Raw genomic sequence first — 25,425 nt, 5'->3', positions numbered from 1 at the left:
GCTTTTTCCATAATTGGTCTTCACCTTACTCTGTTTTACCAAATACAGTTTTAACTCCCGTTACCTATTTGTAAACCTCATAACTGGTCAACGGTCAACGAGTTACACGGTTCTCAACCTCCCCGTTGAACGTCTTTTTCTTCTTACGATATTGGTGATACCGTGGGAGGAACTTTCGATGGTGTATGAATACATGTTTGCACTTAGGAATCCACGTGGATTCCATGTCATCGGTACATATTGGGCATGATTTCTTCTCATTGATCTTATACCCTGATAAGTTGCCATATGTTGAAAAATCATTAACGGTACATAAAAGCATTGCACGTAATGTGAACTCCTCATTTGCATGTGCATCAAAAACGAAAACCCCTTCATCCCACATCTTTTTCAAATCCTCAATGAGAGGTGCAAGATATACATCTATGTCATTCCCAGGTTGTTTAGGACCCGAGATCAGAAGCGAAAGCATAATGTACTTACGCTTCATACACAACCAAGGAGGCAAATTGTTGATAACTAACAGTATCGACCAAGTACTATGTTAAGAACTAAGATTGCTGAATGGGTTCATTCCATCCGTACACAGTCCGAGCGTTAAATTATGATCTACATCCCCAAATGTCTTATGAAACCTATCAATAGTCTTCCTCTTTGGAGAATCAGTTGGATGTGTGAGCAAGTGACCTTTCTTCACCTAATCTGCATGCCACCTCAAATTTAACGCATCTTTCTTTATAGAAAACAAGCGCTTGAATTTAGGTATTATTGGAAGATACTACAATACCTTAGCTGGGGGCCCTTTAGCATCCCAATCCCCTTTATGCTTGTAACGCGATAACCCACACCTGGGATACTCTTCTAAGTTTTCATATTCATTCCGATACAATACACAATCATTCAGACACACATGAATCTTCTTGTACTCTAAGCCGAAAGGACACATGAGCTTTTTGGTAGAATATGTCGACTTTGAAAGTTCATTTCCATCAGGAAGCATCTCACCTAACGCGTCTAATAATATTGTGAAACTACTGTCATTCAAATTGAAATTTGACTTAATGTTGAAAATTGTCAACATGGCTGTTAGTTTGGTGAACTTTGTACATTCAGGGTACAAAGGATTTTGAGAAGCCACTGTCAACAACTCAAAAACAAGAGGACGTTTTCCTAACTCATCCTCCACCCCCTACATCATCTCATCAACAAGATTTACATCCTCATCGAAATTTTGTTCATCTGTCTCATACCCATCAACACGATCTACATCCTCATTGACATCCTCAACAACACTTTTTTCTTTGTAAACTTTCTCCTCACCATGCCAAACTCAAACATGATATTAAGGCCTAAACCAACGTCGAAGTATGTGCTCCCTAAGGATGTCAACACTATTTACCTTTAATACATTACCACACTTGTGACATGGGTAATAAAACCAATTCCTTCCATCCTATCTTGATGTTTTATGGCAATACTAAAAAATTCTAATACCCCATCAAAAAATTTTGAAATTCAATGCCACCATACATCCAAGAACGAATTTTTGTCATCCTAAGTGTGATTAATTAAAAATAAAATTAATAATTATTTGTCAATATATACATAATTAACCCTAATTAACCCTAAAACTAAGTAATAATCAAAATATATTCTTAAACCTATTTAACTCTAAATCTAAGTAATAATCATACATTTAATCCTAGAACTAAGTAATAATCATTCATTGAACCCTAATAATAAAACAACATCCATTGAACCTTAATTAATCTTCATATTCTTTAAATTGTTCAAATTATCTATATTCTAATAACAGAACATATTTGTACCAAAATCTCAATTTTAAACAAAACACTCATATATCAAAAGAATCAACAAACATATAATATAAACTTGAAAAAATTTCATACTTCAATACAACTACATTTAAAAAAAAATCATATTCAAAATACATATAATAAAACAAAATCATTTAACCCTAAAATTATGAATAACAATAAAATTGGAATCAACAGAAATTACCTTGTGTATCTAGATGAAGAATAATTACAATCTGACCTACAATGAAATATGAAAAACAAAATTAGTTGGTTTCGTGAACAATATACCTTGAATGAAGAGACAATGCAAAACCTTGAAGCTTGAAGCAAATGAAGAAGAAGAAAGAATGGAAAATTTCGTTGGTTTCAAAGTTAGTTTTCTGGGTTTCAAATGAAGAAGAGAGCAAAAGCTTGAAGAAGAAGAAGAAGAGACAATAGAAATTTGTGGGTTTCAAAATGAGGAAGCAAATCAAGCTTGCAGAAGAGAGCAAAAGCTTGAAGAAGGTTAATGGAAAATTTCGTGGGTTGAGGCAAAAGGAACAGTGGGTTTTGAAGATGAAGAAGCTGATATGAGACAAAATGTTTAAAGTATTATATACTACTATGTTATAAGTAGGGATGGCCACAGAGCGGGTTACCCGAAACCGAACCAGTCCCGAACCGCTTGAAACCGTCCCGGAAACGGAACCGGAACCGTTTGCGACAAGTTTCGAACCGGCCCGAACCGCGGAACCGTGAAACCGCCTGAAAAAAAGTTGCCAGAACCGTGAAACCGTCGAAAAAAAACTGCTTGAACCGAACCTAAGAACCGCGGGCTGGAACCGGAACCGGTCCGGTGAACCGGCCCAACGGTTCCATGAACCGGAACCGGAACCGGTCCGGGTGAACCGGCCCAACGGATCCATGGAACCGAACCGAAAAATAGCCGTTAACTAGCGTTGCAATTTTTTCTATAAATATACATCACTTTCAACCATTTTCATTCACAACTCATCTCTTCTCCTACTCTCTCTACTTACTCTCTCTACTTAATTACTTAATTACGCAATTATTCTCTTAATTACATAATTAGTCTTTTAATTAATATAGTTAATTACGTAATTAGTCTATTAACTATTTACTTATTTCTTAATTCTATTATTATTTCAATATTATCATGTCTTATTTTTTGAAAAAAGCCTCTAAAAAGTTACTAAAGTGGCAAAATCATTTGGAGGTTCTAGCTCCAAAAGAAAGGCCACTTCAACTCCGTCGGTATCAACAACACCTTCGATTAGTAATTATAATTATGAACCAAATTATCCAGAAGGGTACGACTAAGAATTACACGACTATGCTGAAGAAGTGGAAAAGTCATACAAATTGATGAAGAAGAAGAACAAGAAGAGGAACCAACGACCCCTATTGGGATACATAGATCTCGACAGTCATCAACAAGATCACATGAAGAGCAACTACAACAACAATAACAAAGACAAGCTCGTGGTAAACGAGTCAATTTCCAAACTATCGGTTAGTTTTATAATTTTATTCTTCAAATTGATTAAATTTTAAATTATTATTTATTTATATATTGTGGTATTTGAGTATGCCTTTATATTTAAATTTAGATGAAGATGAACCAGTAAGACAACCTTTTCCGGCAATTCCAACTCCTAGTGGTAGAGCTGTTTCATATGTGTGGTCGTATTTTTCAAAAGAACCAACCGACAATCCAGATGTTTTCTTATGCACTTGTCAAATTTGTGAAAGTCAAGGAGTAAAGCCCTTAGTTTCATAAAATTTCACCAGAGGTAAATACTTTTTAAGTTTTTTATACATACATGATATTCATATTTTATAAATCAAGAATGTATTAAAAATTCATTTATTGTGTTTTGAACGTGTTTGGTGGTGGTACGGGATCTTTTAACAAACATTTGGCAAAGAAGCATGGAATCACAAAAGAAACTCATGACAGGTATGCCTTTTAAATATAATCGTAATGATATGATTGATGAATTTTCTAAATATTTAATTTGTGATGAATTGTCATTTAACCATGGTGAAAGTAGGGCATACGAGCATTACACTAGAAAAACTTTGCAACCACAATATAGAGCAATCCCTAGGAACACTCTTAAACGACGCACAATTAAATAATATGAATCAATGCGCTATGAATTAGTAGAAATGTTTAAATCTTTTAATGGTAGGGTTAGCATAACAACTGATATTTGGTCTGCTCCCCCACATTTAGAAGCTTATATGTGTGTAACAGCACATTGGATAGATCAAAATTGGATTATTCAAAAAAAAATAATTGCTTTTGAGGCAATGCTCGAAAGACATACAGGTGAAAACATAAAATACAGATTAATAGAGATATGTAAAGAATGGAACTTATTAGATAAGATATTTTGTTGTTCTACCGATAATGCAACCGCTAACATTAAATGCATCAAACTTTTGTATAACGAACCTGCATTTAGTTTTATCCTTGGGGGTAGATTATTACACGTACGTTGTTGTGCTCATATAGTAAACTGATCTTGCCAAGCAGGTATAAAACAATTAAGTGATTTATTAGATCCCATTAGAGACATAGTGAAGTGGCTTAGAATTGGACACATAAAGAGAAGATATAAGCAATTATCTGACCATTATCAACTAAAAAAAGTGTATTGGTCATTAGATACTCCTACACGTTGGGGCTCAACCAACGATTTATTAAGAAAAGCGATTGCTTATTGTCCAGTTATAACACAACTTTATAGTGAGTGTACAGATAGCTATATAAGTGATGACACATCGGAACTAGCTATAGGTGTACAGAAAATATTAGAAGCGTATGACCACAAAACTAAGATTTTTTCATATGTTTACGAACCAAACGTCCACTTAGTAATAAGTAAGTGTATTACTATTTTTTATCATCTTCTTAAACATTCGCATGATGATACTAACCCATATTTAAAGCCGATTCTTGCAGATATGATGGATAAGTGGAAGACATATTTTACTGATTTTCCTTTTATTTATGGAATTGCGACAATTTTAGACCCATGTTTTAAGACAGAAGTCCTTACTAAAGTAATTGGATTTTACTACCAATCATTAGATCGCCCGCCTAGTGATGTACATAAATATGTTGGAACTTGTAAAAAACTTTTAGCAGAACTTTATGATTACTATGCTAGTGTATATAACCCAAGTCGCGATAAATCTAGGCGTGTTAGCGTCTCGGCACGTCCCTCTTATTATAATTCCGTAATAGCTAACATAATAAGCTAAGATGATTGCTTGAGATTGCTTGAGATTTTTGGCCACCTCTTCGATCCTTGCCTTCACTTGATTGCTTGAGATTTTTGAGAGTTGTCCACAAACCACCGAGTCTAGAAAGGCCTTGGTGGAGTCATTAAGACCATCATAGAAAAATGTATTGAGATGGTTCTCCCCGTACTCATGATGGGGACATGCTCTAATGATTCTTTTAAACCGACTCCATGTAATACTAAGGTTCTCATCACCCTCTTGATTAAATGACATTATTCTCTTGCACTAATCTTGCGTTGAATTGTGGGATAAAACCTTTCTAGAAAAGCCGTTATTAATTGAGCCCAACTAGTGATGGTGTTGGGCTTTAAGGATTTATACCAATCCTTGGCATAACCACTAGACTCAAATGAAAAAGGCGCATCCACACATAGTCTGGGCTATTAGGGCATGGAGGAATGAGCCCGCAAATATCTAAGAATGCCTCCAAGTGTTGGAGGGGGCATTTTCTTCAAACCACAAAAGGGAGTCTTCTTCACCATCCGGGTGAACTGTGGATGTATTTAGTATGGAGTTGGAGCTATGGGTAGCACGACATCCCCTTGAAATTTCTGGGACCCAGGTGTCCCAAATTGACTAAATCACTGTTGATTTTTCGCCATTGGTGGTGTAGGAGGGTCAGGAGTGGTTGGTTGATATTGAGTTTGGGTTGGAGCTTGCCTTCATTATCCCAAGGTTTTACAGCACTAGTTGTTGATTTGATGTGTGCGTGTTATGGTGCATACAAACAACACTAGAAACCAAGTGTAAGCACTGACAAGCAAGATTATGAAACAAATAAACAAGAATAAAACGAAAAATAATCTACATCAAAAACAAATCTGAACAAAACGCCTTGTCCCCGGCAATGACGCCATTTTGTTAGCTGGCTTTTAGCGTCGTTTACTAAAAGACTAGTTAAACAAACAATACTTGTAAACACCTTAATACTACTACAACTAGTGTAATGGTAAGTCGGGGATCGAACCTCAAGGGCAAGGGATGCAAGATTCAAGACTTGGTGTAGAGAGGTTATATGGTTAGAAGGTTGTTTAAACTAATCTAATGACTAAAAGGTAAAGCAAGAGTTTAAAGCTATGTAAAGCAATGAAAGCCAAACAGGAATAGATTAGGTTTACCCTAGGAAGGTCAATAAAACCATGAGATAAGCTAGGTCAAGGGAGATCGAACAACAATAAATCAAGAAACTCAAGGTGACAAAAGGAAGTTGGTGACCCCACAAGTCACACGAACGACCTATAATCGCCCTATGTATCCTAAGGAATGGCAGGACAAGATTTGTGCTGAATATCAATCAAGCAATCATCATACATCTCAAACCCTAATCCTGCACAATGAAGAGCAAGACCAATCCTACGGTTTCCCTAGTCAAACCCCTAAAGAAACTACTCACATATGCTAATAACAACTAGGGAAAGAGTGATAAACAAAGACATGATATAAAGCATAAAGACCTTTAATGTAAATGAACTAGAGATAAAAGCATAAATAAATAAACGCATTAAACGACATAAAAGCATAATGGAATGAAAACTTACATAAACCAAAGTGCTTGAATGAAAAGAAAGCTTTAATCCAAAATACAATACTTGAATTTAAATGCTTGAAGAAAGAAAGAACTTGAAATGTAATGCAAAGCAATAGATTGAAAGCTTTAAATCTAAAGTCTAAAATAGGGCATAAATGAAAGAAAGAAAGCAAAAACTGATGTTCTAAGATGAGGCACAAGAGCTCTCAAAGTAGGCATAGGGTTTAAATGCAGAAAAATGGGTATTTATAGCCTAAAAACATTAAGGGGTTAAAACCCTAAAAGAACCCTCGAGGAAAAGCTTTGACGAAGTAATTGATTCGTGTAAACTGGGCTCCATTCGACCAAATGGACAGCTCATTCGACCGAATGAGCATCCATTCGATCGAAGGGAGTGACATTCGATGTTTCTAAAAGGTCCAAGCCTTCATAGATGATTAGCTCACCTCCAATCGACGGAATGAGGTCTCATTCGGCCGAATGGGGCCTCAATCTCCCGAATGTGTATGTATTCGCTCATTCTAGAGAGTTTTGATGCAAAGTCTCGAGTGCTGCACTTCCATTCGGCTGAATGAAGCATGGGTTCAGACGAATCAGACATAGAACTTTGGTTTACAGCTTCGTTGAAGTATCTATTGGATTTTGAGTTTTACGAGTCCTATAAAAATGACTTGGAATGCATGCCAAAGCTCAAATATGCGCATCTAACCCTTGACAAGGGTGTCCAAGCCTTGAACACAACGTAATTGACCTTGATTTCTTTGAAAACACCTGAAATGACCTTAAAACAACTTGAAGACAAGATCAAGGTAAAATCACGCGTAATGTGCATAATGTTAATCTAAAACCGCAAGACTTGACATTACAACGACGTTATAAACATGCTCTTAAACAAGCACATCAATTAGCATTATCAGGGCTAAGCTTTACCTTTATCACTCTTTTTCTTCTTTTTCTTCTTCTTCTTCTTCTTCTTCTTCTTCTTCTCCTCTTCGTTCTTTTCTTTTTTTCTTCTCCTTCCCTTTCTTCTTTTCTTCCACACCTCCTACTTTATAAGGCTCACCTGTAGCACCAAACTACTTTACTCAGACCCCAAAACCCCTCAATTTTGTATATATAAACGTAGTGTGTGCTTAAAATCTTTGATTTGCTCTTTAAATCTAGCCTGAACCAACATACTGAGTAGCCCTAATTTTGTAGGCATCTTCTCTACCTCTTGACACAAACACTCAAATTTTTCATTTGTGAAAGACGGGGGTTTAAAGTTCATAACATTAGAGGTCCAACAACCCTTTCCTTTTCCCCATGCTCTATCATCCTTAGAAATGTCGAAGTTCTTCAAGGCCTTTTCATCAAAACGTCCAACAACCTTTTCCTTTTCCTCATCCTCTAAGTTTATATCAAAGTGAGAAAATATCAAGGGGAGGACTTTAGCAAAAGAGAGCAGAGAGTCTTTCTTGCTCGTTATGGCCGTGTGCATAGAGGTGATAGTAAGCTAAGGAATATCGGGTTCAACCTCATGCAAGATATTGTCCATGATGGACAAGGTTGATTGAAGAACTTGGTTAGCGATGGTCCTTCGACAGATAAAACACCTTGGATGATTTTATGTAGAACCTTACCCTCACGATTAAAGATGTTATGTGTAGGTTTCTTAGGGTAAGGACGAAGAATGTTGAGGAATTCAATTTAGGCTCTCGAAACATAAGTGGCCTTTTGTTTTTCTAAATTTGTGTGATTCCTAGAAGGAACACCCAAAATTTTGCCAATGAGCATTTTGGTAAAAGAGAAGGATTAATTTTTCACTTTAGAAAAGTAAAGAAGACAACTTTTTTCATTAATAATTTGAAGATTAGCATAAAAGAAGGGAGTAGAAAGAAGGTATTGTTCCTTACCACAGTTTATAATGTTCCATAATGGAGAAGATTGAAAAAGATCGATGCAATGAAATTTTCGTTTCTTAAAAAAGTCTATGTTAAGAAAATTAGTAGAACAGATTTCACGGTTATGAACATCTCCTCAAACCATGAATCATCAATAGTAAAGGAGTTCACTATAGTGATCCGTGGTTGGGAATCATTGCAAGAAGAACTATAATTGTCTGACCCAGATGGTGCAGACAATGAATCTACATTATACACCTTATTCTGCCCGCATTTATAGGTTCTAGGGGTTGATTGTACAAGGGCTTTACCTTTTGATGCTGGGTTTTTTGTTTGGGAGGGGCCACTAATGATAATTGTTGAGGTTTTTGGTTAAGAAAGAGAGGGTTAAGATATGGGACGTTGTAATTTCTGAAGGTTAATGGTGAAATGAGGAAGTTACATGGGTAGTGGTTAAATAGGGGTTAAAGAAGACAGTTTAGAGGGGGTAATAATGGTGTTTGTATGATGATGTGATGGGAGAGGGGAGTGATAGTTTAAACAACATGATGGGATAGTTACGGGAGGGAAAAACTGGTTAGGGATTCTCTTTGCAATGTAACTAATATATTTAAGGTAATGATTTTGTTTTGAAAAGCATAAACGAAAATGTTTTGAAAGATAATTTTATTTCCAAAATAAGAATTTTTTCAAAAAGAAAGATAATATTTTTTTTATTTACATAACATCGTAACTTTTAAATTTTGAAAACCAAATATTTGAAAAGATATTGCGCAAAAAAATCTAGAAAGATATTTTGATCCATAACATCATACTTTAAAAACCAGATCACTTTAACCAAGTTGTCAGGTCATTGACATACAGTGTTAAGGCTCGAAAACATAAGGTTGATCACACGCAACACATAAAATCATACAAAGTTAAATAAGATGCTCCTTCTAAGTTTGAGCACCCTTGTTTAAGAAACATAATTCACGTACCAGGTAGCACTACTACAAATCATGACACAAGTGATCGTGGCTAGATTGTTGTCACGGGAAAATTATGGTTGTGGCATAAACTCTTTTTTTTTTTGCCACGGTAGATCCGGTGGATAATTATATTCTTTTGCCACAAGCATAACCTGTGGCTAATCTTATTCTTCTGCCACGCACAATGACACATTGTAAATTATATTCATCTACCACATGCAAAACGCGTGGCTATAAATGATTTATATAATTAGACTCGTAAACAGGGAAATTCAACTAGTAATATGGATTTAATGTTAACAATCAGTAACATTCATTCCACACAAATGCCTTAGATAGGATTTGAACCCAAGACCTCCAGGTTGGTACACCAACACTCCAACCACTAAGCCATTAGTTATTTAGTGATAATTAAAGTAATGTTAGTATACTTATAACATAACACTCCTACCACTTAGTGTAATATTATTATTATTATTATGATTAAAATTATCAAATGTAGTACGTCGTAATTAGTCGTCTTAGTGTAGTATTAGTATGTTAGTAGTATTAGTGTATCATTAGTATAACATTAGTTGTATTATTATATAATTAGTCGAATTAATGTATAATTAATATATTATTACTCGTATTATTGTATTATTAGTTGCATTAGTATATTATTACTCGTATTAGTGTATTATCAGTATATTATTAGTTGTATTGGTGTATTATAAGTTGTATTATTTTAATATTAGTATTTAATTAGTCGTATTACTGTATTATTAGTTTATTATTAGTCGTATCGTATTAGTGCATTATTAATATTTATTAGACGTATAAGTGTAGTATTAGTTGTATTAGTGTATTATTAATAGTATTAGTATATAATTAGTCGTATTAGTATAGTAACACTCTTAGAAGATTAATTTATTATTATTATTATTATTATTATTATTATTATTATTATTATTATTATTATTATTATTATTATTATTATTATTATTAACTATTTGAACAAAATTATTAAAAGTAAGTTAAACAAAATTATAATTAGTTGAAAAAAATTAGTTGCAAAATTACTAAAAATAAATTTGGTCAATTAATATTCCCAAATGCAATAAAAATTAGTCGTATATTAGAATAGTTTTACTCGTATTAATATATATTACTTAGCTAACACTTATTAGATATTAATATATTATTAGTCGTATTTTACTATATTATAAGTCGTATATTACTATATTATTAGTTGTATTACTATATTATTAGTTGCATTTGTATATTATTACTCGTATTAGTGTATTATTAGTCGTATTAGTGTATCGTTAGTATAATATTAGTTGTATTAGTGCATTATTAGTGGATTAATGTAGTATTAGTTCATAATTAGTCATATTGGTATTGAAATTAAACATCTTAATTATAATTATAAACCAATAATAGTGTAAGATACTAATCTAATTTTTTAAATTTCTTCAAATTGTAATTAGTCGTAGTGTAATATTACTCGTATTAGTGCATTATTAGTTTATTATTAGTTATGTTAGTATATTATTAGTCTTGTTGGTGCATTATAATAATTATTATTATTAATCGTATTAGTGTATCATTAGTGTATTATTACTCATATTGGTGCATTATTAGTCGTATTAATTAATGTATTATTAGTCGTATTAAACTATTGGTGTTGTATTGGTATGTAATTAGTTTTATTAGTGTATTATTATTAGTCGTATTAGTTTAGTATTAGTATATAAGTAGTCGTATTATTATTATTATTATTATTATTATTATTATTATTATTATTATATATATATATATTTTTTTTTTGGAAGAAGAAGAAATTTTCTATTAAAAAACTCAAAAACATGTACAAGAGATAGCCTAGTCAGACACAACTGACTTCTAATTCCTGCATCTGATTGCTAAGTAGGCACACCTTCTCGGAAGGATTTCCTACCCGCATTCATCCTGTGCATAGAACATAGAGTGAAGGTCTCAAAAAAATTAAGGAAACCATGGGAGTATCCAAAAAAACCAAAACTATACATCATATATGATCGTATACATCCAACTAGTATCTCTATCATCCTCTTTGACACATATAGTGATGTATCGGGCTTTCACTTTGTACTTGATAGTCTTCAAGACAATGTCAGTGGACTTAACTTTTGCTTGCCATATCGCTTCATTTCGGGTTTGCCATATCTGGTATACTAGGCAACTCAATGCGATGCAAAACAACGTTTTCTTTGTCGTGGGCATTCTACATTTTTTTGCAACTATGTTACTCAGCGAAGGTAGTCAGATATTCGACCCAAGCCATTTCAGAACCGCATCTAAACATGTTTTACTAAATCTGGACGCAAAAAACAAATGGTCAATGGATTCCTTTTCAGCACCACAGAGTGGACAAGATTTATTTGGGGTTACACCCAATTCAAACAGGCGGTCTTTGGTCTTGAGTTTGTTGTGGAAAGCGAGCCTAAGGATGAATCTTGTCTTGGGAGCACATATCTTGACCAACCAGCCTTGCCCAGTTCGCCTTGCCAAGGGGGGGTTGCAGTTTCAAATATACCTTGTTAATGAATAGTTATTTTGCTCCATCGAGTCCCACAATGTCTTTCACATTGCATATCTTCTTAAAAGCCCAACTAGAGGTAACGGGTGGGTTAAAAAGTTTCCAACTGCCTCCTTTCATATACACCTCATGAACCCATTTTACCCAAAGCGAGTCTTCCTTAGAATTGATATGCCAAGCAATTTTCCCAACTGCAACAATATTCCAGATTTCGAGGTTCCGAATTCCAAGACCTCCATTCTTCTTAGGAATACACACGTTGGTCCAGCCCACATTACCCGGAGAAGTATTTTTGGCATCTCCATGCTATAGGTATGCATGACATGCAGAGTTTATTTCCTTTAGAAATTTATTGGGGAGGATAAACATTTGGCACCAATAGCTAGAGATACTCATGAGCACTGCATTCACCAATTGAAGTCTGGCTGCATACGTTAAGTACTTTGCATGTCGAGTCCTAGTTCTCTTAGTCATCTTTTCAACTAGGACATCGCATTCTACAGCTGTTATGTGCTTTGAGGAGAGGGTCACACCAAGGTACTTGGCTGGAAGATTACCTAGTGGAAATTGGAGACCTTCGGCCATAGAGTTTTTTTGTTCATTACTCAAGCATGCTAGGAACATCACGGATTTATTGCAGTTTACATGAAGGCCTGAGGCCTTAGAGAAGAGGTTGATGCTCTCAATAAGAACCTAGATTGAGTTAGAATCTCCTTTACTCATCAACATAAGATCATCTGTGAAGATGAGGGGGGTGAGGCCCAATTTCTTGCATCTGGGGTGAAAACTGAACCTGCTTGATCTGCAGGAGGCTTTTAGGATTCTAGATAGGTATTCCATTCCAATAACAAATAGGAGGGGGAACATCAGGTCACCTTGTCGTATACCTCTTATCGACCTGAAGAGCTCTAGAGGTTGGCCATTCAGCATTATTGTAAACTGGGCTGTGGAGATGCAAGTGTAGACGATTTTGACAAACTTTTCTGGAAAGTTGAGAGCAATCATCATGTCTTTGATGAAATCCCAGTCCATCATGTCATAAGCTTTACAGAGGTCAATCTTAAAGAGGCAGCTCGCGGGGCAAATCTTCTATTCATAATGTTTCACGATGTCTTGACACAAAAGAATGTTGTGAAGAATGCTACGACCTGCGACAAAAGCTCCTTGGGATCTATTGATAATATCATTAAGCACTAGTTTCAACCTATTCCAAAGAAGTTTAGAAATATATTTGTAAATAACATGGCAACAGGATATAGGTCTGAAGTCTCCAGGGTCGTTAAGGCAAGCACTCTTAGGAATGAGAGTGATGGCAGTCACATTCCAGGCTTTGAGAAGTACACTGGTATTGAAGAAGTTCTAGATTTACTGCACTATGTCTTCCCCTACGACATCCCACGCTGCTTTGAACAAACCACTATTAAAGCCATCAAGACCTGGATCTTTATCATCAAGGATACTCCACATCACAGCCTTTATCTCATCTGGTGTGAACTGCAGATTAAGGATATTTCTATGCTGGTCATTTAGAGTTGGGCCTTCCCTAATGATGTCCATATTGAATCTCTATTGATTTTCTAGCTTACCACACATGATGCCTTTGAAGTGGTGGAGGAATGCTTCCTGGATTTTGCCTTGCTCTGTGGTTGTAGTACCATCTATAGTACGAGTTCGGATGGTATTACCATTTCTTCTGTTATTGATGCTCTTGTGGAAAAGTTTTTCATTATTGTCTTCGTACTTAAGCTAATTAAGTTTGGCCTTTTGACTAATGTAAAAGGTGTAGTCAACTTTCACTTTCCTTAGGATATCTGCTGCTTCCTGTTCTTGCTCTGCATACATAAGATTCAAGGGATCAGAGTGCATATGATTTTGAATAAATTAAGATGATGCTCTGTCTGCCTAAGCTGGTCCTCAATATGAGTTTACTAGAATTTTACTTTCAACACATGTTTCAACAGCTGCATTTTCTACAGGATCTGGAAATTCAGAAAACCATGAATCTTTGTAGACTATATTCTATTAACCATAGCCTTGAACTCTGGATCTTTATCCTAATTGTTGAAGAACATGAATGGCTTTCTAGCATTGATAGGGTTGAAGAAACAGGCTAACATAGAGGTGTGATCAAATTCTCCTTCCGGGTGAAAGGTGACCTCCACATTAGGGTAGGCTTCCTCCCACTGTTGATTACCCAGGACCCTATGAATCTTGCTCATGACCTGAGACTGCCGTGCTTGTTTATTGTTCCAAGTGAAGAATCTGCCATTGCTTTAGGTCGTGTAAGCCACAAGTCTCTATACATTGTCTCAGAGGTATGATTTCTGTGAGCCGGGGGGTACCAATCCTCTCATTGTGGTTTGCAATGCAATTGAACTCACCGAGAATAATCCAAGGTTTGCATGTTTCCTGCCCTATGTCTTGTAGGTGGTTGAGGAGCTCTGATTTGGTACTTTATCCGTTGCACTATAGACAAAGGTGCATAAGAAGGTGCTACCAACTATAGGAGAAACCTCTAGATGAATATATTGACTATGGTACCTCATGATAGCTACCTTCACGTCTTCACTTTTCCATGCTAATACAATTCTACCTCCTTTGTGCCAATCCAAGTTGTGGGTAAAGCACCAACCTGGAAAATATTTTGGTAAAGATGGCCTAGTCCGTTCCTCTTTACCTTTGTTTCAAGAAGACCAAACAGGCTAATGTTATGGCATGATATGAACCTTGCTACTTCGTCTTGTTTGCTTGCCTTGTTTAGCCCTCTTACGTTCCAAGCTAGTATGTTATTCATCAGGAGGATAGCGAGGTGTGTCCTCTCCATTTCCCTCCCCTGTAGACTTTGTAATGCCAGTCTCATTTCTTTCTTTTTCCTTCGGATTTGGCCTGAAGTCTTCATTGTCCTCCATGCTTTGCAACAACTCAAAACCATTACTGATAATAAGGGTATTACATTCTATCCTAATGGTGTCTTCGTGTTTTCCTGCCTTTTTGAATGGTTGTGTTGTCTACCCAGTTATCCCACAATCTTTTTCAGTGTAGATTCACCCCAATACCTAACCTTAAGTTGTGGTAATTTGACCCAAATAGGCATGGTCATTATGCTCCTCTTTTTATAAGACATGTTTGCATCCCAAGGCTTAATTATGAAAGATTTTTTTTTATCAAACAAGAGCCCTGTCATGCCATAAGTTTTCTCCTGGTCCTCTTTTGAGTTAAATCTAACCAAGAACACTTTATTATTCACCATTCCAATTTTATCAACACATAAGTCTTTTCAAATTCGCTTAATGAACCCGTCAAGAACATGATGGGGGGATTAACACCAACAAAAAAGCACACCACAACATTCTCAAAATATTTAACTTCCTTAGCAATGTCATCATTAGTAATTTTACAAATATTTCGAGATTGTGTAGTTTTACCTAATTCTCTTTGTGAAACAGGAGGTTGTGGGACTATCTGTATTTCGTCTTCAACCTCACCTTCTGCCCCATTTACTGCTTTCGAATTCAAGGTCCTATTACGACTTGATAAGTGCGTTGGGGACTGGAGAGCAGGTTGTGAGGTTCTCTGTTCTTTATTAACTTCACTCACTCCGTCATCCACACTTGCTACTTCCAGATTCGAGGCCCAATTTCGACTTGACTGAACCTTCCTACCATTCTCCTGTGCTGCAGGTTGGTCGCCGGACTCTGAAACCAACCCTTCCTTTACCACGGTCGGCGGTGGATGAGATTGTTCCACCACTTTTCTTGGTCTCCCTCTCTGTCCCATGGTTGGGGAGTAGCTACCCAAAGAAGGAGAGCCACCAGCAGTAGAGCATGACCGCTGAGACCTGGTTACTGTTGCGAAGGATCGCCGTACGCAGACTAACCCTAGGCTTAGAATCGCCTCTCCATCGCAGGAGAGAGAGGCTTTCGTTGAGGTAGAAGATATTTTTTATTATTATTGTTATTATTATTATTATTATTATTATTATTATTAGTCGCATTAGTGTATTATTAATCATATTAGTATATCACTAATATTTTATTGTTATTATTATTATTATTATTATTATTATTATTATTATTATTATTATTATTATTATTATTATTATAATTATTATTATTATTATTATTCATAAGTGGTTTTTTTTAGATAATGCTAAAAACACCCAACTTTTAAAAATAAGGCCAAAAAATTACTCCATACTATCCTCTAACTAATACTTCTTAGGGAGGCAACGACAAGCCAAGTGTTCCATAATGTCAGTTCATATGGACTAATCACAAAAAAATTTACCAACTTATTTACCGACTAAATTTTAGTCGGAAATTGGTAGGAATTTTTCCTACTAAAATTCAGTTAGAGATTAGTCGGAAATTTTCAATTTAAATTTTTCCTTTTTGTTCCAATTTAAGATTTCTACCAAAAATTTATTTAGTATCAATTTAATCGGAAATTCCGACTAACGCTTGTCAGTCGGAAAATTAGTTGGGAATTTTCGACTGTTTTGAGTTAGTTGGAAACTTTCAGTCGGAATTGCTCCCTTTTTTTTGTAGTCTAGTAAGGTTAGAGAAAGAAAAGTTCATTTTTCATGTGTTCTTGAATTGAAAAGGATGATAAGATCTGATTTTAATTAAATTAAAAATTGAAAAAGTCTTGGAATAGTTTAGAAACAACCTTACTCTCTTTTGTTGAAAATACTTTAATCTTACCTAAAATTATTGTTTAAGGTCTAATTTAAGTATTTGGTAAGTGAAAAAAAGGTTCTCAAACTTTTTTTTAAATGTTTTTATTTAAAATATATTGAATTGAATCATTGTTTAAAGAATTTTTTTTCTTATATTAAATTAAAAAACAGGAAAAAATAATTACTTATTTTCTAATAATTGTTGAACTAATTAAGTTGGATGAAGATTTTGAATTTAACTCATTGATAAATTTTTTTTATATTTTTAATTTTCTCTTAAAATATACTATATCGGTGACAAGATGAAAACTTGCAATAAATTTCAAATCAAGGTGTCATAATTTTTAACAAAATCCCACAATAGCTATTTACCCGTGATTTATAATTCTTTATTTGCCACGATAAATATTTACCCGTGACATAATTGGTGGCACAAATTTTTTTGTCACGATAAATATTTACCTGTGACATAATTTTTGGTACAACTTTTTGTTTGCCACAAAAAAATTCCCGTGGCATGATTTGTGGTGCAAGTGCTTGTTGGCCTTGATATTAATTTACCCGTGGCATAAGTGTTTATTTACCACGATATATATTTACCCGTGGCATAATTTGTGGCATAAGTGCATCTTTGCCACGATATATATATATAGTAGTGGCAAAAATTTTGGGTACGACTGTGATATTGTCTTGAAACCTAGTTTTCTCGTGGTAAGATCAAAACTTGCCACAGATTTTGAATTCCCGTGGAATAATTAGAGACAAGATCAACACTTGTCTCGAAAACATAAGATTGATCACACGCAACATATAAAATCATACAAAGTTAAATAAGATGCTACCTCTAAGTTTGAGCACCCTTGTTTAAAAAACCTAAATCACGTTCCAGGTAGTTGGACCCAAAGTTATTAGGATCGAGATTCTACCAAGATCGTTGAGGGGGTAGGATCGAAATCGGTAGAATAGGATCGTATGATCGTGCGATTCTACAAATATGCATTAATGCGCTTTAGATTACTTATTATCAATTATATATGTTCTTATTTTAAGTTTTAAAGTGTAAATAAAAAAATATTTGACTTAATCTATTAAGTTTTAAAAGATAATACTTTTATTAATCATATTTTTTAAACTGCAACTTAAGAAAAACCTGTAATTTTGTACTGATATTGATATAATTATTTTAAATATATATTTATACATATGTAAAATTTGAATTATTTGAAAAAATTTAACATTGAAATTTATGTAAGATCGGATAGTTGGATCGTAGGATCGTAGAATCGTGTTATGATCCTACCACCTAAATTCTTGAGCTAAGTAGGATCGCACGATTCTATGACACTACGATCCTACCTACGATCCGGATCGGTCGCTTACTTTAGATCGCAGAATCGTAGAATCGTAGATCAAAATCGAGATTCTAATAACTATGGTTGGACCTATCTTTGGGCAATGGATTTATGAAAATATCCGCAACTTGAAATTTGGATGGAATAAAGCCAAATATGATGTCCTTCTTGTTGTGGTGATCTCGTATAAAATGATGCCTCACATCAATATACTTAGTATGAGAGTGTTGAACTAGATTCTTTGTTATTAAGATAACACTTGTATTGTCATATTTTATTGGAACTTCCTTGTAGTCAAATTCTAAATTCCTTAGTTTTTGAGACATCTTAGGATTTGAGCACAACATGAAACTGCGGATATGTATTCAGCTTCGGCTGATGATAGAGCCACAAAGTGTTGTTTCTTTTACTGACAGGAATAGAGAGAGGATCCAAAACTTGACAATTCCATGTAGTAGTCTGTCTATCAACCGTATAACCTACAAAATCGAAATTCGAATATCCAACTAACATGAAATCACTATTATTGGGATACCAAAGACCAAGGTCTCGAGTTCCATTTAGATATCTAAAGATTCTCTTTACCATTATAATGTGAGATTCTTTAGGGTTACCGTGAAAACAAGCACAAACACCAACAACAAACATAATATCAGGTTTACAAGTTGTTAAAAAAAGTAATGAGCTGATGATACCTCGATATAGCTTCTGATATATGGACTTACGGTCAAACTCTTGTTCAAGACATCATGAAAAACTCATGGGAGTCTTCGAGGGTTTGGCTTGGTCCAAGTTATACTTTTTGAGAAACATCAATTCCCCCAAAAGATCAGAAAATTCCTTACTAAGACAAATGTTACTACATCATCAACATAAATTTGAACATTCAACATATCTCTACCTTGAGTCTTAATGAAGAGTGTCTTGTCTATCAATTCTCTTAAAAACCACTTTCCATTAAAAAGTTTGAGAATCTTTCATACCAAGATCTAGGAGCTTGCTTTAATACGTAGAGAGCTTTCTCCAAAATAAAAGCATGATTTGGAAACTTTTCAGTTTCGAAACCAGGAGGTTGATCAACATACACTTCTTTGTTAAGATAACTATTTAGAAAAGCATATTTAACATCCATTCGATAAAGTTTAATATGCATGAAAGAAGCAAAAGCTAACAACATTCTAATAGTGTCTATTCTGGAAACACGTACAAAAGTTTCTTCATAATCAAAACCTTTCTCTTTATTGTAACCTTTTGCAACAAGTGCAACTTTGTTATTACCTTCCCGTTTTCATCACATTTGTTGTGAAATGCTGATAACCGGATCCTAGCACGTCGTTAATACTAAAAGCCTAGTTATACAAACAATATTTATAATCATCCGGATACTAATACAACGAGTGTAATGGTAAGTCGGGGGTCGAACCACAAGGACAAGGGATACTAGACTTAAGACTTGGTGTGGGAAAGTTATATGGAAGGTTGGTTGGTGGGTGAACTTAACTAATAACAAGGATAAAAAGCAAAACTCAACAATGAAAGACAAGCGGGCTATGTCCACCCTAGGATGGTCTATTGGAAATTAAAATAAGCTAGGTCAAAGGAGTTCGAATGATAATCAATCAAGACACTCTAGATATCGAGAGGAAGTTGGTAACCCTATAAGCCACACGAACGACCTATAATCGCCCTATGTCTCTCTAGGAGTGGCAGGACAAGATTCGAATCGAATATCTATCAACAACCATCATCAACCTCAACCCTAATCCTAAACATTAAAGACAAGACAAAACCTAGGGTTTCTATAACCTAAAACCCCTAAGGAAACTACTCTAACATACTAGAGATAAAAGCAATAAACAAGGAAAGCATTAGAGGAATTGAAGAACATGAAAGCATTAAATCTAAACTAAGAAAGCATTAAATGAAAGCATTAAAGAAAAGCAATAGAAAGAAGCAATAGAGGAAAGCAATAAAGACATCAAAGCATTAAAGAAATAAACTTACATAAATGAAGTTACATAAAAGTAGATGAAAGCATAAATGAAGAACTACAAGTCTACACTAGGGCAAAAACTAGAGAAAGCATTAAAGGGTTTGATGTTATAAAATGAGGCACTAAGGCACTCAAACTAGACATGGGTTTTATTCAGATACAAGGGGGTATTTATAAGCTAAAGAACAAAAGGGGTAAAAAGCCCTAAAAGCCCTCGAAGTTTGGTTTGCGAAGAAAAGAAGTCGCGCAGTCTGGGGCCTGAATTCGGCCGAATTGATGATGCATTCACCCGAATGGGCACCCATTCGACCGAATAGGGCTCCATTCGGGGTTTCCAGCAAGTCCAGGCACACTTTGATAGAGTTTTGAAGTCATTCGCCCAAAGCTATAGTCCATTCGCCTGAACCCAGTAGCATTCGACCGAATGGCACTTGGATTCGGTCAAATCCTTGTTCTTCTTGGCCCAATCGAATCTTTGAAGCTTTAGATGGCTTCCGGACTTTGCGAGGACCTTGAGTAGGGCTTGGAAAGCATGCCATGGCTCCGATACGCGCCTCTAATCTTCGATCAAAGTGCCTAAGTCTCGTACGCAACGTGAAATACCTTGAAATGTCCGAAAATACTTGAAATTACCTCAAAACACTATGGAGACAAGAGCAAGGTAAAATCATGCGTAAAGTGTATAAAAAACATTCTAAAACGCAAGACTCGACACTACAATGAGGAGATAAATGTGCTCTAAAAATGAGCACATCAAATGCCCATATAGTTCCAATGATTTTCCGATCATCTGGTCAATGTCCATACTTTGTTTTTCTTGAACTCATTTAGCTCATTTAGCATGGCAACAATCCATTCAGCTTCTTACAGAGCTTCATCATGAGTCTTAGGTTCAATGAAAGAGACAAATATAAGGAAGCATAATAAATCTTTAATCTGGTTTGAATACCGCTTTGAGGATCTGTTGATGATATTCTCCAGGGGATGAGAATGCGTGTTTGAACTTTTTTTCATGATCATAGGAGATGTTGTCTCTTCCATGAAATCAATCTTCACGAGTTCGACACGGTTGAGAGAATTAGGTTAGTTGATGTTGCAGTTGAGAGATTAGCATATGCCTTGGTTTAAAACAAGTATCTGATCTTTGGAGCATCATTATGTTGAGTTTTGTTGGTTTTGTGGCGGTTGGTTTTGCTTCCAAGTTTGTTTTGTGATGCTTTTGGGTGTTGGTCCCAGCTGAGTCGATGTGAACGACGTAAAACAAAATACTTACGGGAGGTAACCCTGTTTGCTTTTGGAATTTCTTTATGGTTCTATTTGTGCAATGCTCTTGGTTTGGGAATGGATATATTTTATGGTGTTAGGGGCTCTTTTGGGAATGGTGTGTGGCGAAGAACTATATTGATGATGAAGTTTTGTTATTCATGAACTAAGAAACAATTTAGCGAATTATACTTATTCAGCCGAATGAGTGATGCCATTCGGGCGAATGCTCAATGTAAATTTTTGAGTAAAGCCCTTAATAATGTTGAATGATAACAGATTCGATCAAATGAGGTTCATTCAGTTGAATGCATACCACATTTGATCGAATGCAACTGATGAGTTTGATTATTTTCTTTGAAAGTTCTTGATATAGGCGAATACGCACGTATTCGATTAAATGAAGCTCATTCAGTCAAATGACAGCTTCATTCGGTCGAATGCGATAGTGAAGAAAATGTTGGCTTGTTCGATATTCGGCTAAGTAGGACCTTTCATTCGGCCGAATGGACCTTATTCGATAGAATAACTTGTATATTCGGTCGAATAGCGTCGTTTTTCTATATAAACCCCACTCTCCATCCGAAATTCTCCACACCCATGCCTTATTCCCCCTCTTTCCTCCCTTTCTCATATACCCCAACTCCCACATTATCCCATACTCTACCACATCACCCACCACAAACCACCACTAAAACCACCACAAACCACTCCCTTATACTTTCTCAACAACAAATTGATCCTCTTCCCCACACAATTATGGCACCTCGTAAAATAAGACAAAGCAAAACCATGGAGGTAGAGTCATCCTCACGGGCTGTAGTTGAGAACCTAGGAGGCACTCCTGTAATGCCCCGAATTTTCTCTATGGCTTAATTTCCATTTTATTCCTCTTTCTAGTTACTTTTCTTTAAGTCTAGTCTTTAATTTAAAATAATTTATTATGATATTATTTGTGATTTTTTATAACTATCTCTTTTATGCTTTATAATGTGATTTAGAATGTGTGTAAGTTATTATTATTATTATTATTATTATTATTATTATTATTATTATTATTATTATTATTATTATTATTATTATTATTATTATTATTATTATTATTATTATTATTATTAATATTATTATTATTACTATTATTATTATTATTATTATTATTATTATTATTATTATTGTTGTTGTTGTTGTTGTTGACTTAATATATTATTTTAATTAAATTTATGTACTAATATTATATGTCCTAGGTTATTTATTTTGGACCAACTTGTAGTAACAAGTTTTAAATTAGGAGGACTAAATATTTTTTTTTAGTACATTATTATCATGATAGGCTTGTAAAATTAGTGTTTGATTAGGTTAATTGATTCTAATTCATGCTTAATTATTTGGTAAATTCTAGAATGGAATGAATGCATGAACAACCTTCAAATCTTTTCATTTTCTTTTCCTCAAGTTGATTGAACTTCCTAATGCTCATTATTTTCAGCCATTGAAGAGTCTTTTGGGATGATTTTTCCCTTCCTATAAATACTAGCCTATTGTTATGTAATTTTTCATTCATTCATAAACTAGCTCATAAACTTTCTTTCTCTCATTCTTTTCTCTCAAAAAAAAAACATAACAAAATACTTGCTTTATTTTTCTTCAAGTGCCAAAATATTATCATATTTTTGGGCTACTTTTGAAGACTTATTTTGAATTATTCAAGCTTACTTCAAGAAATTTATTTTGCAAATTATTTGGGAAATTTTCTTAAAATTTTCTTTAATCTTCTGAATACTATTACTTTCCTCTATTATCCAGGTAACTAGATTTTTTCTCACTTAGTTTCTTAATTAAACATAGAAGTCTTGTTTAGAATTAATTAAAATTTAAATTGATTAATTCGGTTTTTATATTGTAAATTTTGCTTTAATTATTTTCATGCATATATTATTGTTATTTTAATTTTCTATGATGTGTTATAGCATAGATTTAATTTAGGATTGGTTAAATTTAATTTTCGTGATTTGAATAATTTAATTTTAAATTATTATGAAAATCTGGAAAATCTGCACTTTTTATTAATAGTAATTTGGCTGTAATTTATTGATTTTAATTTATTTCCACAATATTTTAACACTCAAATATGTTCTAATCAGTAGGAAATAGTGTAAATTTATTTTGGTTAATTCGGGCTAATTAATCTAATTAAAATGGAATTTCTAGTAACTATTCAACTATTGCGATTAATTGACAGTTTATTTCTAGAATTTATTTTATTATTAATTAGCCACGTAAATTATTTAAATTTGAGTCTGAAATTAGGTTTTATCATTAATTTAAGTCTAATAATTATTTTAGTAAATTTATTTAATATAATTGGTCTAGTTTCATTTCGGTTAATTAAATTAACTAATTTATGAGTAAAGTGTTAAGCGAATTAGCTAAAAGGTTAAAATCTAATTTCATGTGATCAAATTCAGTATCTAATTAGTTGGTAATCATTTAATATTTAATTTAATGAATTTGGGTTTAATTTTACAAAATTACTTAAACTAGTTAATTTGAATTTTGTGAATTAATTAAGGTTAAGAGGAATTAGAATCTGATTTAATTTATTAATTTATTAATTTTGGTCATGTACCTAATTTCTTGGTTATGTGTTAATTTCATGTACTACTTATTAATTTTAATTAGATAGTTTATGACCATTTGTTGTTAAAGTCATGTAAATAGAGAACTTGACTTTGGCATTGACTTTGACCATGACCATTGACTTTTGTTGACTATTATAATGGTTATGTGATTTTATTGTGATGGTTTATAAAACTGTTTTGTTGCTTGTCGACAAGTTTATACTTAAGAATAAAATAACATTTGTCTGTAGTATATTCTTGCCAAGAGTTGTAGTAAGGTGTATTCTTGATTAAGTTCGAATTATCCTTATTCCAAACTCAGACATTACAACTTAAACTGTACGATTTTTATCTTGATTGGTTTTGAACTACTCCTTCGGAGTTTTGGTATTTTGGTAATGGTCATTGTGGCCTTTGGGTTCTTAAGGGTAAATCCATAGTGGTTCCTTATGAACATTTGATCTGGTTTTGGAATTTGACTTTTGGGTCCTTAAGGGTAAATCTATAGTGGTTCCTTATGAACATTGGTTTTGTTGTTATTTGGAAATCGTTGGGAAAGTGCATAGTGGTTCCTTCGATTGGACAACACATCTATAGTAGATTAGTTTTAGATTTAGTTGTCGTTCTCGTTATGCTGGATCTTCGGAAAACGAGAGAGATTGGCCATTCTTAGACAGGGTTATATCATTGTGGTTGACCCGAGGTTTGCCCTGACTTTATCTAGGTTTAGTGGGCCGCGAATTTGTTCACTGCGTCTGTTCCAAGTACGACTTGAAAATATTGTTAACTTGATTTTGTTAAATTGTTTTGGAAAAGTTATCCTTGGTTTTAATTGATTTGGTTATCCTACTTTGGTATTAATTTAATTGATCTACATTATTTAACTCCATTGGTTTGGCTTGTATGGTTGGATCGTTGTTAAATGATTTGAATTTTAATTAAGCCTCGCATTAGTTCTTTATTTAAATTTGAACCTTTGTGTTAAGGACAGTCTAGTTACTGGCCACTAAGTTGTAATTTGCGGTTTAGTTGTTGCAGGTGATGATTGATTTCACTCGGAGCGACTGGGCAATAAGACTGAGAGAGTATAGGGTTACCTAGAACATTAAGTTGAAGTTTAGATGTTTTATGTTTTTTTATTTATGGGAGTGTTTTACTCCCTAGATTATTATGTAATGACTTTTTGATTTAGTTTATTCGAAGTTATAAATTTTCCGAATTTTAGTGACCCAACTTTTCCGCCAAGACACCCTATATTAAGACGGGTCATTACAGTTGGTATAGAGCTGAACGGTTCTGAGGCTGGTTTGAGTAAGTTACTTGGAATCTAAGCAATCTACTTGACCATAGGGTGAGCATTACTTGGGTAGTAAGAAATGGGAATTGCTTTTAGAAAAGCAAGGAAGTATGTAAGACTATATATAAATTTCTTTTTTGTAGG

At 34.2% G+C, this 25,425-nt stretch overlaps 1 protein-coding gene across 1 annotated transcript; it reads right to left on the bottom strand.

Annotated features, from left to right (window-relative positions):
* Nucleotides 1-12,773: 12,773 nt before the first annotated feature.
* On the bottom strand, nt 12,774-13,267 carry LOC130815612 (secreted RxLR effector protein 78-like). The gene is made up of 2 exons (XM_057682102.1): nt 13,229-13,267; nt 12,774-13,169 (listed from the first exon to the last, which is right to left on the bottom strand). Exons 1-2 carry the CDS (start codon nt 13,265-13,267, stop codon nt 12,774-12,776), a joined length of 435 nt encoding a protein of 144 aa, XP_057538085.1.
* Between the last annotated feature and the right edge of the window lie 12,158 nt (nt 13,268-25,425).

This window comes from Amaranthus tricolor, chromosome 6, assembly GCF_026212465.1.
Source record: "Amaranthus tricolor cultivar Red isolate AtriRed21 chromosome 6, ASM2621246v1, whole genome shotgun sequence".
Lineage (NCBI taxonomy): Eukaryota > Viridiplantae > Streptophyta > Magnoliopsida > Caryophyllales > Amaranthaceae > Amaranthus > Amaranthus tricolor.
The sequence above is the reverse complement of the archived record's forward strand: the minus strand, read 5'-3'. Positions and strand labels throughout refer to the sequence as shown.

What these genes read in the sequence shown, in the direction of transcription:
- LOC130815612 (XM_057682102.1), bottom strand. Translation starts at nt 13,267, where the DNA reads ATGATATTATCAATAGATCCCAAGGAGCTTTTGTCGCAG. An exon ending in CCAAGGAGCTTTTGTCGCAG is followed by an intron (nt 13,170 to 13,228) that starts GTCGTAGCATTC and finishes CATTATGAATAG; the next exon opens with AAGATTTGCCCCGCGAGCTG.